General features: G+C 41.2%; 1 protein-coding gene across 3 annotated transcripts in view; it reads left to right on the top strand.

Annotated features, from left to right (window-relative positions):
• The window catches only part of SMG7 (SMG7 nonsense mediated mRNA decay factor), a 40,816-nt gene that overhangs the window by 16,499 nt on the left and 7,830 nt on the right, over positions 1-16,487 (top strand). For 2 of the 3 annotated variants that reach the window (XM_015869582.2, XM_015869584.2), the window contains exons 5-17: positions 51-222; positions 1,034-1,105; positions 1,776-1,926; positions 2,275-2,410; positions 4,339-4,501; positions 5,268-5,424; positions 6,979-7,049; positions 7,376-7,436; positions 7,931-8,050; positions 8,422-8,854; positions 12,431-12,575; positions 13,682-14,061; positions 15,525-15,890. In XM_015869582.2, the coding sequence (XP_015725068.1) occupies positions 51-222; positions 1,034-1,105; positions 1,776-1,926; positions 2,275-2,410; positions 4,339-4,501; positions 5,268-5,424; positions 6,979-7,049; positions 7,376-7,436; positions 7,931-8,050; positions 8,422-8,854; positions 12,431-12,575; positions 13,682-14,061; positions 15,525-15,890 (2,427 nt within the window). The remainder of the gene's footprint in view (positions 1-50; positions 223-1,033; positions 1,106-1,775; positions 1,927-2,274; positions 2,411-4,338; positions 4,502-5,267; positions 5,425-6,978; positions 7,050-7,375; positions 7,437-7,930; positions 8,051-8,421; positions 8,855-12,430; positions 12,576-13,681; positions 14,062-15,524; positions 15,891-16,487) is intronic. The other variant, XM_015869583.2, reaches the window with a different exon arrangement.

Below are 16,487 nucleotides of genomic sequence, written 5' to 3'. Positions count from 1 at the left end.
TGTTTTGATTGCTGTCTCTAACTGCTACTAAATTAGACCTGTTTTTCTAGTTATTACAGGAATTGTGCACAGTTTTTAATGTAGACTTGCCATGTCGTGTGAAGTCTTCCCAGCTGGGAATCATTAGCAATAAACAGACGCACACCAGCGCCATAGTGAAGCCACAGTCTAGCTCCTGCTCCTACATCTGCCAGCACTGCCTTGTCCACCTCGGAGATATTGGTGAGTTTTTAAATCAAGAAGAGGTGGGACTCTGAGTTCTGTCTCTGTGTTTAACTTCCACAGCAAGGAATCTATGTGTGTGTGTTCCAAGTTGGTAGCTGGTGGTATACTTCACTGTTGCAGGGGAAGGCTACACTGTTAGGCATTCTTGATGTGTTACACTTCACTACATTCAATTCAAGGATTGCTTTGTAGGGATTTAGTGGGATCTTGTATCCTAGCGTATTAACTGCATAGTCCATGCTATGGCTGGTGCACACACTGAACTATTGAAACTGGTAACTATTAGGAAAAACATGTTGCAGCAGGCTGGCATATTTCTCCATTTCAGAACATTACTTTTGAACCTCTTGGATATAAAGAAGATGGTTAGGAATCCAGCCTTTCATAAATGAGGTTTTGATTTTGACATTAAATTGGGCAGACAAATTCCTTTAACTAGAACTAAATGTTGTAAGAAATTCTGTTTTTAGAGGACTCTGCAATTGTTTGTGTAATAATCTAAAAGTACATGTAGTTACTGGTTATGCAGATAAGTATAAAAAATATATTTGTAGCTCTTTGGGTGTGCTGCTTGTTGGCACAGCATCTTTCTGAATAGAAAATAAGACATGACAACTGAACCTGAGGTAAAAGAATCTCTTTATAACATTTAATTTGTTGAATCTTCTTGCTGTTTGGCATACTTGTAAGTGCTGATACTTATTTCTAAAATGACAATACAACACTCTTGGGGTAAACTGAGTTGTATTAAAGTGTAGGAAGATTGCTTTTGTTTGGTCTCAATTTGTTGGTTTTTTTGTTTATTTAGCTCGATATAGGAATCAGACAAGCCAGGCAGAGTCTTACTACAGACATGCAGCTCAGCTTGTCCCTTCTAATGGTGAGTTGGGGGGATACTGATTAGTTCTATAATTTGAAAGGAAGATTTGAACTATCTGCCTTGTGTAGTGGTTGGAAACAATTGTACAAGAAAAGCCTAATCAATCAGTAAATCATTTAGATAATAGCTGTTTACCTAATCAGTGTCAGTTTTCTACTTTGTGAATATTTAATAACATGGCTTCACTCAGACTTCTGCTGCTGCATTATGCTGAATTAGTCATTCAGTTTTTTAGCTATATCTTAACTGTTCTTTGTGCTATAACAAAAGCTTTACACTGCAGGCAAAATTATTAACTACTGATATTTAGATCAGTTTCATGAAGTAAAACTGGATTAGGCCTTAATTTACTATATGATAATAAATATGTTGGTTGTAGAAAGCCTGGTTTGAAAGTATCTTATGTATATAAAAATCTTGCAGAGTGTTTGTCATCTAATTTTGAAAGATATGGCAAGCTATATATTTGTACCACAAATGTCAGAGCTTTTTCTTTTGAATGATACTGATAATTAGGCTGGAGGAAAAGGGTGACCAGACTAATCTGAACCTTGTCTATTAAAAATTGTAGGACTTTTTACTCCATTTTAAAGTGACCAGACTTGAACTCAAATCTATCCTGCTTTACTTAATGACACTTGTTGGACAACTTGTATTTTCTCTCCTTCAGGTCAGCCTTATAATCAGCTGGCTATTCTAGCTTCTTCCAAAGGAGACCACTTGACCACAATTTTCTACTACTGCAGAAGCATTGCTGTGAAATTTCCTTTCCCAGCTGCATCCACTAACCTACAAAAAGCACTTTCTAAAGCACTGGAAAGGTGAGGCTAAGCACGATGTATTTATGTTCAGACAGGATGGAGGGGATTGCCTCCCTTGCCGGGACATAGTTTTGTTTGGTAGTGAAAACTGAAGTTCCTTGACATCCCCTTCCATTCTCAGCATCCTTGTGCATGTGTGGAACAAAGGATAGTCTGTGTCTGGGATTATTTTAGTGCGAGTAGGGGAGTGCAGGATGAAAGCATGTCATGTTGTGCCAACAGGAAAAAGCAGCCTTGCTTCCTTTCTTGACCTTCACAGAGAAAGCTTGTAATGTTACATGCAGCTCTGTCTGATTCCATAGACTGAAGCCAGGTGTTTTTTTTGTTTTTTTTTTTTCCTGAATATAGTCGTGATGAGGTGAAGACTCGATGGAGTGTGTCTGACTTCATCAAGGCGTTTATTAAATTCCATGGCCATGTGTACCTGAGTAAGAGCTTGGAGAAGCTGAGCCCTCTTCGAGAAAAGCTGGAAGAACAGTTCAAGGTTAGTTCTAACAAGTATTAATTAGTATATTGAAGAGGATATTTTTAGCAGCAGAGTTCTGAAATTACAGTCCAATAATAATTTTTCACATGCTAAAGTAAATGGAGCTCACACAGCCAGTTATGGAAGGCTTGCATCACAGTTAATAATGCATAGTTCTGTTGACTTCTGCAAAATACTAGGATTATTTTTTTTTTTCCTCCATTGTTGGTGTATAAATCAGTGAATGAAACTGATTCTCTGCTTCTTAACCTGGATGATTCTTGGATGCCTCTAATCTGGAAAGTCTTGGCTGAGTTGCCTGAAGAGTTTTGAATGCTTCATTTTTGGATGGCATACCATCACTGCCACTGGATAATAAGACTGCTTTTAATCTTCCTCAGACAACTAGCTTCTCTTGTCAGTGACTTGCCTTTAAAAGCACAACCTTAATTTGTGTGTAGACTAGGACTTTTCAGAACATGTTTCCTCTGGAAAATCCAGGAGTACCTATTAATTATGCAGACAGCTCGTTAAGCTGAACAATACAGCAAAGACTGAAACAGAAAGAACTTTAAAAGGTATGGGTGCAAGGTAGTACAATTCAAAGGGAACATACAGTATTAACTGTTATGTGCCTTCTGGAAACATCTTCATTAGTAGAAAATGAACACAGAGCATGGATAAGTTCAACAGAGCAAACATAAATGTTTTTCCAAATTAAAATAAAGGTGTGTGTCTTAGCAACATAAAGAAATACAAATGATCTTCACAGTGTCAGTTTACATTGCGTGAAAAATGCTACATCTAAATAGTCATTGAAATAAAAGCAGAGCTTGACTTGTATGAGCTTTGAATGTGAGCTGCTTGAGTGCTAAGAGTTTCAGAATTAAGTAATTGCATCTCTCTTCATGTTGTTGACTGTTGAGCAAGTTCTCTTTTTTCCACAGTGCTTATAATCAATAACTACAAGCATTGCTCAGGCTTGTGACTCAGGCATTACTTTTTTAACTGATCCATACTGTTAAAGTAGAGCTAATCGAGCCCTACTTTATTGCTTGGGTTACTTTTTTAGTTTACATCGCACAACGCTTAATTTACTAGAGAGCAGCTCTTCTGACTCATCTGAGTTGAATGTGGATGTGAAGTTGTGTGTATGGTGGATAACTACTTAATTGTGTGTCTGATGTTAATTGTGAATGAGGAGAGCAGTTGTAGGGGCAGCCGTCTGGAAGTGTGCTGCCTTCCTGGGGCCTGGTTCAGGCCTGTCTCAAAGGGGGCAATGAATCCTAGCACAGAAGCTAGTGGGGCTTATTGAAAGAGCTTTACACTAGCTATGACAAGGGGAGGGACAAAACAGAGCTCACCAGTGATGAGCCTAGGGGAACGATGCTTGAGCTGGGGGGGTGAGGCAGATGATTCTGTTGAAGTGTGTCTATACCAATGCATGCAGCATGGGCATTTGTAAATATACTATTCCAGGCAACCACAGCGCTCTATGACACATGGAGTTAGTCTTTAATACGTAACCACTCAGTGGTTAAATTTTCCTGTTTTCTTTATTTTCAAATGTCACCCTATCACTGACATTTCTTGGAAAGGCAGAAAAGTACAGTGGACACACATGCCCGTGCAATTCTTGCATTGCATGACAGTGCTGTAATTGCATATCATAGCCACGCTTTTTCTGAAAGAGAACCACTCCTAAAGGGCTTCTTGATTTGTTACTTCTATGAGCAAAAACCTTGGGCTTAACATCAGGCATCTGCCTGTGTCCTGCTGGGAACATGTTGTGCTGCACTATTAGTGATGACCTGAAAAAATGTGGAGTGAGTGTTGCCTTGAGGGCAGACACATTAGTCCAGCAGTGCAGTGGCAGCTACTGATCCTTTCAGGGGTGTGCTTTACCATATAAAAATGCATGTTTTGTATGTATGTCTCTGTTGCAGAGGTTGTTATTTCAAAAGGCCTTCAATTCTCAGCAGTTGGTACATATTACTGTTATCAATCTGTTTCAACTGCATCACCTACGAGATTTCAGCAATGAGACAGAGCAGCACAGTTACAGCCAGGATGAGCAGCTTTGCTGGACACAGCAACTGGCTCTCTTCAGTAAGTATGAAGACTGCTCTTTGTATTTCTCTTGTTTTTACATGGAATCCATTAGTCATCTGCTGTCAAATGGAGCAAAGTTAAGAGTGGGTGGTTATGCAGGGTCGTGATGCTACTGATGAATGCTATTTTGCTAGGACTGAGGGTGACCTGGTATTGACAGAGTAGGTCCCAGCTCTTCTATGCCCTTGATAATGTTATGTAGAAGTGCAGAGCATTTTTGACCTATTATACTTCTGATTTGCTTAACCCGTAAGGGCTTAGACTCAGCTTACAGATTCCAGCCTGAAGTTCATTGTGAAAGCACCGTGGTCATTTTTTTCTGGTACTGTTCCTAAGCCTGTGTGCTCTAACAGCTGCCTACCCGCAGATGCTAGCTCCATGAATTTGTGTATGTGCTGACATGGGAAAGTGAATAAAATATGGGTAGAGATATCTGGTTGAGTGTTGATCACTTATAACATGCAAACAAGTATTTTCTGGTCTGATTGTAATGGGGTTCTCTCGCTGAATTTTACTGGCTTATCAAAAGAATTTGCATTTTACTTACAGGAAAGGAGGGAAGAAAAAAGTGAAAAAAACATTCTTCATGGTAGAAAACTACATATAGGTTGGGGAAAGAGTTCTGATCTACCACTGAATTTAAGATGAAGTAATTGGATTGCTTAAAAGTATGCTTTTATGATAGGGATTTATTTGATAAGATCGTTTGACCAGTTTGAAACTGTTGTTCTTGTACTATGTTTTTTCTCTTCTCCCTTTCTAGTGTCCTTTCTTGGTGTTCTGTGCAAGTGCCCTTTACAAAATGACTACCAGGAGGACTCTGGGGCTGCATATCCTCTTCCAGCAGTGAAGGTTTCAATGGACTGGCTGAAACTTAGGCCCAGTGTTTTCCAGGAGGCAGTAGTTGATGAAAGACGGTAGTGAGTGTTAATCTTTTGATACATTTAATTGTATAAGATACTGATGATATACAGATTAGTAGGGAAGCTAGTCCTAGACGTTGTTACATCCCCTGTGATTTTTGTCATCTGTAAAATGTGCTTACAGTGTTCATTAAACAACAGTGACACTTGTGATACCTGAGCAAGTTTGGTGTTTATTTGGTTTTAAATTGGCTTCAGGGTTGCTTGTGACTTTTAAAGGTTAAGATCAGAGGATTTTGCTTCATAACATTCAACTTGAGCGTAACTGAATGTACCATTAGTCAGGTCTGTTGTAATGATTTCTCAGATTTATTGAGGTAGATGGCAGGAAAATACTCGCCTTGATTTCATGCAGTAAGTCATCAGCTTGGGCAGCGTTGGAATCCAGATATTTTTTGGCTCAAGATCATGGAAATAAATAGGCTTTGGTAGAGAAAATGAATGTCAGCACAAACATTACTGTTCTGGACTCTTGCTGGTTTTTTACTTCTGCCTCTAATCTCATAAACATGCTTAAATAGTTGAAAACTAACCAACTTGTTTATAGCCTGTGAACTTTCCGTGAATTACGGCAGTTAAGCGTTTCTGATCTAGGAGTTGTTTCTTTAGACTGGAGCAGTTACTGACACAGTTGGATGAGTATTTTTCCTAGGACTGCCACTGTAAGAAAACAGCATGAAAGCAGTTTGCTTCGCTGACTTAACCCTACTCCAGACTAAAGGAGCATCTGAAATAGGAAAGGCAGATGAACCTGAAGACAAGAACTGAAGACAAAAATCAATGTATCAGCATTAACGTGCTATAAAATCATTTGCCTGCTGCTTTCATAGCCATGATGCCCATTGCAAAAGCCAAAGAAGGATGTCTACACTTTAGGTTGGAGCTCTTTAAAAGAAATGAAATTAATAAATAAAGCAGGCTGTTGGTGGTAGTTAAATGTTAAGCAGCTGTGCAGTGATTGTTGTGATTCTTAAATTATTTTTTAAGGCCTTTATAAGCAATTTCCAGTCCTTGCTTGTACTAGTTCTGCTGGGGCAAGCTTGGGTTATTGCCAGCTAACCCCTACTTTTAATTGCTGTTATTTCAGGCCTTCTTACCTTTCTGGTATCTGTTTCAGTGCCACAGAGTTTTGCTGATGTTGGTAAAACAGCCAGGTGTATCTTGATAACATTTTGCTTCCAAACTGATTCATTTACTGTCTTTGAGAGTAGACAGTTTTGGACTGGAAAACACAGATTGCAACCAAGTTCAGATCCCTTTGAACTTTTGCTCATGAAGTATTTTTGCCTGGTTAAATTCATAGCCAGCTTCCTGAGTTATTGGCTTATGAACACGATACTTGCAAGAGTCTGGCTTCCTGGGTAGCCTTAGGCTGGCTTTTTGAAAATACCAAGTTCTTCAAGATGGCTTTTCTTGAGGAAAAACCTTTGATTGGAAATCAGAATTAATATGAACTGTACCAGTGTAATAGATTTCAACATTTTTCTAATAAGGTGAGCAACTTTCAGGTTGTGTGGTTTTCACTTAATTTGTCTGCCTTCTGATTTGCAGCATATGGCCCTGGCTGATTTCTCTTCTAAACAGCTTCCATCCTCATGAGGAAGATCTATCCAATAATAATGGTAAGAATACTTCTAGTCTGTGCTTTAAAAATAACAAATGGAACAATAAAGCTTTTTCAGATGTGAGAAATTGTAGTTGGAAGGTAAAAGCAGAACAAGTTGTATGAATGCCTACGAACACGTGGCAAATGCTGCTTTATCTTGCTCAGCTGACTGTGCTCTACTGTATCATTTTTTATCTCCTCAGATTGCAGGGTAGACTAGTACAGTGGAGCACATTAGCAGGAGGCTTTGCTGTGTGTAGTGACCTTGCTGAGGTGTCTTTTTACTATTCTGTACTAAATGCATTAATGCTTTCCTTATGTTGTTTACTGTCTATTCACCAGCAACCCCCCTACCTGAAGAATTTGAATTGCAAGGATTCTTGGCTCTGAGGCCCTCATTCAGGTGGGTGACAGCTAAAGGCAACTGTTCTTTTTAGTGTTGCTACTTTGGTAGACATTGACCTGTTCCCTGTGCTACTATGTGGAATGGATAACACAGGGCTTTGATCTCCATTTTTGAAGAGGAAAATAAGTTCTGTGCCAGTCTACAGTAAAGCTCTGAGGAAAATTATAAGCTTACAGAATTGCTTATGACTTTCTCTTCTGCAGTCTTCAGGCTACTATAAACTGAAAGGGAAAAAAATAAGAAATGAGGAAAATAATTTTGCTTTCATCTGTGTCCTGTGACTAATGTCATGCTCCAAAAATATGCATCTTTAACGTAGAGAATTGAATCTGTAACTCAGACATCTGTAACTGTCTCATTTTGAGTGGGATCTGGTGAAGTACCAGAAGTTATGATAAAGTAATACTGACTGGTTGTATTTCTAAAGGAATGTGGTTTTGCTGAGGGGAGCAGTGTAATTGATATTATTCCCTCTCTTATTTCAATGCTAGGAACTTGGATTTTTCCAAAGGCCACCAGGCAATTACAGGAGACAAAGAAGGGCAACAGCGTCGGATACGGCAACAGCGACTGATCTTCACAGGCAAATGGATTGCTGATAACCAGCCCAGGTAATCACAAATAGCTTTAGGTAGCAAATAGTGATTTTTCAGTTGCTACTGTAAGCTTAGGCAGTACAAGTGACAGAGGTGAACTTGTTTTTCTCATTATTTTAAAGAGCAATTTTATATAAGGTGTACACATTTCACTGATGCTGAAAGACTGGCAGCACTAATAACGTGCTGTGAATTAGTATGCTGTTACATGAGCTAGTTCTGATAGGAATGTATTTGTAGTGAAACATCATATTTGATAAGGCCTTCATAGTGATACTGAAGCAAAGCTGAGATGAGAGGAACAGCAGTAGCAAGAGTGCTAATGTGTGAGATTACTACATGAAAACCTGTTTGGATTTGCTTTTCAATTCCTCTGTCTTTTTCAGGCTGATTCAGTGTGAAAATGAGGTGGGAAAGCTGTTGTTCTTGACTGAAATCCCAGAATTAATACTAGAAGACCCTAGTGAAGCCAAAGAGAGCCTCGCCTTGCAGGAAACATCTATTGCAGAGCCGCTGTCCACAGATGGGAGCCCTGGACTCAAATCAGTTCTGTCATCTGGCAGAAGTTTAAACAACTGTGACTCAGGAGAAAAACCAATGGTCACGTTTAAAGAAAATATTAAGCCACGGGAAATGAACAGAGAGCAAGGGCGAATCTATCCTCCTAAGGATGTGGGTAGGGAAAGACGGGACTATAGCAAAGGAATAGTAGCCAATAAGAATGATGGAAAGAAGGATAACAACAAAAGAAAGACCGAAACAAAGAAATGCGGTGTGGATAAGATACAGGAAGCAGGAAAGCAGAATGTGGCAGTTCAGGTAAGCCTTGAGATCAAAGGGACACTGTATCTTAGGCAGTATGATATTTGAGTGAGGGCCATCACTGCTTGCACAGAATACTGTAGAACTGAGGTCTCTATGGATCCTGCAGATACCTGTATTGCGCAAAGAACCTCAGAGACCAGTCATTAATTATCTTTGGATTTCTGCCCCTTTCCTTAATGCTGTCTCAATTTTGGGGGGAGGAAAAGTTGAGGAGTGGTGAAAAGTAAAATTTTGTGTGTTCATGTTTTTAAAGAGCAAGGACTTGTAGCTGTTGTTCCACATATTGGTCAGGTTAACAGAGCAGCTTGCATGACCAGGTCCTAGTCACACTCTTTCCCAGCTGTGTTTTACTGTGAAGGAGCTGGGTGGTACTTTGCATTTTCAGTTCAGTTGCTTGCACATTCAATAAATTGACTGCATCACTGTACTACATGTGAAGTCAGATAGACCTCCTTGAAAGTAAAGAAAGCCACACAGCTTTTAGACTGCAATTAGACTGCTCACATCCTTGTTCAGAATTGTTGGTTATCACATCAGCGGTTCTTTTCTACTTGTGTTTTTCGAAGGTGTGGGTTTTTTCCTGCACTTACATGAGCATTGTGTACAAAAAATGGTCACCTTTTAAGCAGAACTTACTGTTCTGGCTTCCGTTGGGGTGTAGTGATAATTTCAGGGTTTATCTAGTCTGTACCTGGAGAGTTTTGTCTGTATCTCAGCCGTTTCCAGGTATTGTCTGGAGGAGTTTAATGACAGTGATGGGGAGATGCTGTTATTTCTCTAGAGAAACTGTGTGAGTTCTTCACCATTCTTACAAGGAAAATCTTTTTCCTTATGCACTTATCTCCCTTGCCACTGCGTAAGCCAACTACTTCTACTCTCTGATAGCCTTATTTGCAAGATCTTGTTTTCCCTAGTCTAGACAAACCAGTTCTTTGAGCCTTTATAGCTTGCATTGGTAGGACCCTCGAATCATTTTTATTATCCTCCTGATTATTTCTTGTTAGGCATTGTCATTATGAGCTGGAAGGTCTGCACTGGCAGCATTTGTTATTTTTTGGCAAGGCCTTTGCTGGTGTGAAGGAGAGTAGCTTGCAGAAACCATGTGGCAGTTGCTTGTGAGTCACTGAACAAGAGACTGGTACCTGAAAAACAGCCTAGGTAGGTGAGTTAGAATAACAGGAATTTATTGAACATGTCTGGAATGTGGTTGCAGGCCTGAGCATAAATCCCAGGCTCAGTGTTTGTGCCGCAGTCTTGAAAAAGGAGGACTTGAAAAAACATGATGTTCTGATAAGTCTGTGTGGTTTTTTGCATACGGAAGATGCTGTCATTTTGACTTAGTTGATCCATCAAATATTTAATGGTTTGTTTTGGTTTTTTTTTTTTAGTTTTTTTTTTTTTTTAAAGGTTTTTTTTTAGTTTTAAGACTTATAAAACCACCAAAACACGTTTCAAATCCAACTGTAGCATACTGTGTTCTGATCTGTCTGGTTAGTGTTCATCTCTTGTTTCCTAGTTATTAACCTTGACTTTTTAGCCTGATCAGCTCTATTTACATTAACAATTACAGAATTTTTTTTATTTAATACAACTGGGAGGACTTATTTACCCATATCTACTGCAGAACATGGGGAGGGTTTTCTCCTTCCCCTGCTGAAAAAAAGCCAGTGTAGGTTCTGTACCAGTCAGAGGTCTACTTGCTTTCTCTTTCCTTGAAACTTTAAGCTTTATCTACTTCGTAGTCGATTCAAAAGCCTCAAAGCTACAGTCATTGCAGATCCTACCTTGCAAAAATGTTAAGAATGCTGTAGGGAAGTAATTAATCCTGTTTCGTGGATTAGTGGGGAAATTGCATGCACAGGATCATGAAAATGTGGCACAGGTTGATTTTCCTCAGTAGAGGTGATGATGCTAGATGCAAAGAAAGATATAATGCAGAACTTACTCAAGGTATTGTATTTTTGAAAGGCCACTGGGAGGAAATGGTGCCTCACCCAAACACTAGGTGGGAAGCCTCAAGACCAGTAGGGATGTAAAGGTTTGGTAGTATTGCTGCTTCTGAGGTGAGATCAAGTTGAAGCAAGGGAAGCAATTGAAATATGTCTTTCTTGATTAAACAAATTCAGTAAGTTAGCTTTCAGAAGCCACCTTTGGGGATGTTTTATTGTAGCTTTCAGTGTATGTTAGGCTAGGGTTTGAAATCCCACTGCCAGAGAAGCATCTTTGAATTCCGACATTACTATGAGAAAATGCGTGTGGTTTTGGTTATAAAAATGTTTGACTTGTTGTGGAGGGAAAAAAAGGGAATAATATGAGTTAAATATTCAGAATGTGATGAAGGGCAAAGGTGGGCAGTGAGCAGATGTGGCATGAGAATGGGAGCAGAAGTTGCTACATCATTCATGGTATTTAGCACCAGCCAGACCATGAGGAGGAGTTTGTTCCCAGCTTTTTCTAACGGGAGATAAGAAATACACCCAAACCTCCCAGTTTCATATCCGACATTTTTAATAAAATAAAAACCAAATTATCTTCCCATAATTTCTAAATGGGAGAAAGGCTTGAAAATTTGAATGCATCTGTCCCCCCAACCTGATCATATTTTGGAAAGATGCACCTGTTCTCTTAGTCCTTTCAAATCAGCAGCACTAAATGTTGAAATACATTCCACACTGATGTTTTTTTTTATGGGGGGGGTTCATTTGGCCCCTGATGAAAACCCCTTTCTTTCACTCACCTCTGAGGCTTGGCGTCAGGTCTGCTCCTGGGCCCTTTCTGTGTTGCCCGGGTTCCTTGCTTGCTGTCTATTTCCTGCCTGCTCCATCTTGCATTCCAGGCAGTTCTGCCGAGCTGAACAGAAAGGGAAAGTAGTCTTCCCCTCTGTCTTCCTCTCCAGGAAGACCCAGACTGCAACTGACTCAGAATCAGGTAAACATTACATTACATTCTTCTCTCTGCCTTTAACTGGTGCAGCTCTTTTAACAACATACAGCAGTTACACAGTAAACTGAAAGAGGTTAAGCACTTCTGCTATTTGTTATATATGCCATTGATCAAAAGAGTTTCATGATATTCCGGAGTTTGTGCATATACAGCAGCACAAAAGGAGGCTGAAAAAAATTATGTAGGAAGAAGGTGGTAGTGTTTGTTTATTAAGGTGCTGCAGGTAAGTAGCATGTAGTAGGCTGTAGCAGTGCCCTAGGAGAAGCAGTAATAGCATTGTTGGTTTTTTTTTAAGGCACTGTCAGTGAGTAGCTTGGTAAGTCCTTTGTATGGTCTGAGGATATTATTATGTCTGATTCCCACTTCCTTACTAGAGAAGGAGCCTGTTGCAGTCTTGAGATAGCTGTCTTTCAGGTGCTTTTGTGAGGCAAGGAGTACCATAGGACAGTCGCCTGCCTGGGGTCAGAGAGCAAGGAATTGCATTCTGATGTTCCAAACCTCCTCCTAACACCTGGGGCAAAAGAAGATGGTCTCTCAGACAACCTGAGTTTGGTTTTTGGCTTGAGCTGTGATGTGGGTATTTACAGGAAAAGTAATCTAAATTCTTCTTGTTTTATTTTGCATTAGGTGAAATCCCAGACGGAGATGAGGAAGACTCCGGTGTCCGAAGCTAGGAAAACACCCGTAACTCAGACTCCAAGTCAGGCCAGCAGTTCGCAGTTCATCCCCATTCATCACCCAGGAGCCTTCCCCCCACTTCCCAGCCGGCCAGGTAATTGCTTTCAAAGTGAGATTTTACTGTTGACTATGAAGACAAACCTGTAATATTAGTTGTTATAACCTCTGAGGGTAGTAGCTGCTTTGAACAATCATTCTCATGTTGAGAGTCTTACAGCCTAGTAAAGAAGAGGTGTAGCAGAACTGAGACAAAATGAATAAAATTCCTTATGTTTCTGAATCAAGGTCTGTATTGAAATCTGCCACCTTCCTGTTGTTTAGTGAGTACAAGATCAAGGCACTTCACAGGAGGCTGCTTCTGTAGTTAGTCAAAACATGACAAAGACTTCTGCAAGCCCAGGAGAACGTGTTCTCTCTGCATAGGGCTGTTATAAAAGATCAGTCACACTGCTTTCTTTATAGCTCAGTTTCTTTTTTAGTGATGCTCATGTTTCAAGCTGTTACTTGTGTGGTGTCATTTGCTGTTGTTGCTGCATCGCATGCTCCCATTTTGTTGTAAAGTGTTCCTGCCGTGCCTTGCTGTCCATCTTTTCTCACAAAATAGCAGGGAGCAGTATATCCTTCCTGCAGTTGTTCTGTGTAGTTGCTAAATAAGACAGAAGCACCTTCCTTTTTCTAAAGTCGCCACAAAATCTGTCCTGTCATGGACAGAATTAAAGCTTCCTTCCAAACCTGGCTTTCTAGGGTGAGCTGAAGGGAAGAAATTGATCTTGCAGTTACGAGGATTGGTTTGCTCACCATCTGTCTGCTTATCAAAATGGATCCTGAGACTAGTTATCCTGTGGGAGGAGGAAGGAGATTTATTGATTGCTTTTGTGCCTCATAATGTGTGTTTGAGGGAGTAAGAAAGGTGGGGGGGGAAACAAAAGTAGGGAGATAAAGGGATCAGAATCCTGCAGTTCTCTCAGATGCTGCTGAGACAGACTTTTATCAGTGTCTGGAATACTGGCAGTAAACTTGAACTGTGATTGTAACTGTGTACTTGCAAAGGCAGAAAAAGACATTATAGTGCATATATAGTGTTATATTTCTTGTACACATAGTGTAAAGATGCAAAATAAATGAATTCACAACAGTGTCTTCTTGAGGAAGCTGTCTGCTATGAGAAACTTCAATGAAAGGCTTATTTCTCTTTTGCAGGCTTTCCACCTCCAGCCTATGTTGTCCCTCCTCCTGTGGCTTTCTCCATGAGCACAGGTTATACCTTCCCAGGTGGTGTTTCTGTCCCTGGAACCTTCCTCCAGCCCACGGCTCACTCGCCTGCTGGAAACCAGGTGCAAGGTGGGAAACAGTCCCACATTCCTTATAGCCAGCAGCGGCCCTCAGGACCAGGGCCTATGACCCAGGGACCTCAGCAGACACCACCTCCTTCCCAGCAGCCCCTCTCATCTCTACCAGCTCAGGCAACAGCACAGTCTGCAAGCCAGTTACAGGTCCAAGCTCTGGCCCAGCAACAGTCCCCAACAAAAGCTGTGCAGGGCCTGGGGAAGAGCCCGCCACACCACTCCGGGTTCCAGCAGGTAAGCATGTTCTTAAACCTCCAGGGGCAGTGACTCCACCACTTCCCTGAGTAACCCATTCCAATAACTCACCACTTCTTCTGAGATTTTTCCTAATATCCAATCTGAACCTTCCCTGGCACAACTTAAGGCCATTACCTCTTGTCCTATTGCTGTTACCTGGCAGAAGAGGCTAACTCCCACCTCACTACAGCCTCCTTCTAGACAGTTAGAGAGAGCCATAAGGTGCCCCTGAGCACTTATTCTCCAGCCTGACCATCCCAGTTCCCTTGGCTGCTCCCCATAAGACTTTCATTCCAGACCCTTCACCAGCTTTGTTTCCCTTCTCTGGACACACTCCAGGGCCTTCATATCTTTCCTTTAGTGAGGGGTCCAAAACTGAACACAGCACTCGAGGTGTGTCCCCACCAGGGGCTGAATAGAGGGGGACAGTCACCTCCCTGCTCCTGCTGACTACACTATTTCTGATACAAGCCAGGATGCCTGTGCACACTGCTGGTTCATATTCTGCCAGCTGTCAGCTAACACCCTCAGATTCTTTTCCTCTGTGTAGCTTGTCAGCCACTCTGTCCCAAACCTGTAGCAATGCATGGGATTGTTGTGATCGAAATGCAGGACCCAGCACTTGATCTTGTTAAAGCTCATACAGTTAGGCTCAGCCCACTGATCTAGCCTGTCCAGATCCCTCTGAAAGGCCTTCCTGCTCTCATGTGGATTGACACTTTTTCCCAGCTTGGTATCACCTGCAAACTTACTGAGGGTGCACTTAACCCTGGATCATCAGTGAAGATATTACACAGGGCTGGCTCCAGTACTGACCCCTGAGAAGCATCACTACTGGCTGGATTACCTTTCGGAAGCTGGTGTTGAGAATCTTACTTTGGAATTTTGATCTGTAAACTTCTGGGAGAGCTAAAGTTTAGTGGGCATGAACTTACCATTCAGTAATTAAGAGGGAAGTTATCTACTGGGATGACTAGGTGGAAGTCTGTCTCATCTGTTTCTGTTTATAGGCAAGGTATGAAGGCGATCTTTCTGGGATGCTTCTCTTAGGCCTTTGTAGATATGTCTCATTTAAGTGTGAGGATGGAGTCTGAATTTTACTCCTTCTGTTGGGGTTATTTCCCTCACACTTAGTTCTGTGTGTATGTGCTTGACAAAATCTGCTTTCTGGCCAGTCTGATCTTTAAGGGTAACACCCTCCTGTTGTTCTGGACTGCAGTTCAGTACCTTAATAAAGGTGTTGGTAAGCACTGGATTCAAGTAAGGATTACGCTTGACTATTGGCTATTGAGGCTAAAATGTCTATCAAGTCTGAATTTTGGTGAATAACGTAGCAAATGAGAGAATGTCTGCAGTATATCTGTAATAACCTGGCTAGAACAGCAGTTTGAATGAAGTTAGGCACTCGGTTAATATTAATTGTTCCTACCTGCTGATGAAAGTATGTGTCTTTGCCTCAGTATCCGCAGACAGACTCATCAAAGCAACTCTGGAACCTGCCTCAAGTCCAAGGTTCACTGGGGAAGATTATGCCTGTAAAGCAGTCCTATTACCTGCAGGCCCAGGATCCTCTAAAATTGTTTGAACAGTCATTACAGTCTCCTGTGATGCAACAGCAACCTCTGGAGAAAAAAATGAAGCCTTTCCCAGTGGAGCCATATAACCAGAACCCCTCAGAAGTCAAGGTGCCAGAATACTACTGGGACTCTTCCTTTGGCATGGCTGACAATAGGGTGATGGCACAGCAGTCTAACATGGAGCGCAGGGGAAAACGGCAAGGAGTCTTCCGTCCAGAGCAGGATGCTGTCTCCAGGCTGACCTTTGAGGTAAAGATCTGTATTACAAGTGGAGAACAGTGAGGTTCTGATCTTGCTGACAGCTCAGGCAGGAATGCTGTGTTTTGGAGTCCCATCTAGCCCCAGGCAGATTACTGAGGATGTTTAGTGGGGAGCTGGATGTTAGTGTTGCTAAATGGGATCCCAGTAAATGGCATTGAATTTGCCACTTCAGTGGGCTGTGTTGTGGAATCAAAATCTTGAAGATTGAATTCAAGGAGGTGTAAGTTCTGCTCAGTGTAGATATAAATGCTGATCTCTGTGCTGTATCTGCCAGGTCAAGAAACATGGCAGCTGACAGGAGAAATTCTTGTCTGGCACCTGATGAAAGCCATCCAAATAATTGCAATTGAGTTATTACCCTTTAAATCAACTCTTGCCACCCACAGAGTACCTTGAGTTTGTTGAATAGTTTGGCTACTGCAGCCTTAGCCTGGGCTACAAATCAAGGGTGGTAGGAACAGTCTATTTTTGTTTTTGTTTGCTTTTTTCCCCTCTGAAAAACCCACCATGCAGCAAGAGAGCTGAGCAGCTCCCTTCCTTAGCTCTGGATTGCACTGATGGAATACTTTGCTTCTGTCTGTGCAG

The sequence above is a fragment of the Coturnix japonica genome, chromosome 8 (assembly GCF_001577835.2).
Source record: "Coturnix japonica isolate 7356 chromosome 8, Coturnix japonica 2.1, whole genome shotgun sequence".
In the NCBI taxonomy this organism is placed as follows: domain Eukaryota; kingdom Metazoa; phylum Chordata; class Aves; order Galliformes; family Phasianidae; genus Coturnix; species Coturnix japonica.
Note: the sequence above shows the minus strand (reverse complement) of the source record. Positions and strands in the feature narration are given on the sequence as shown.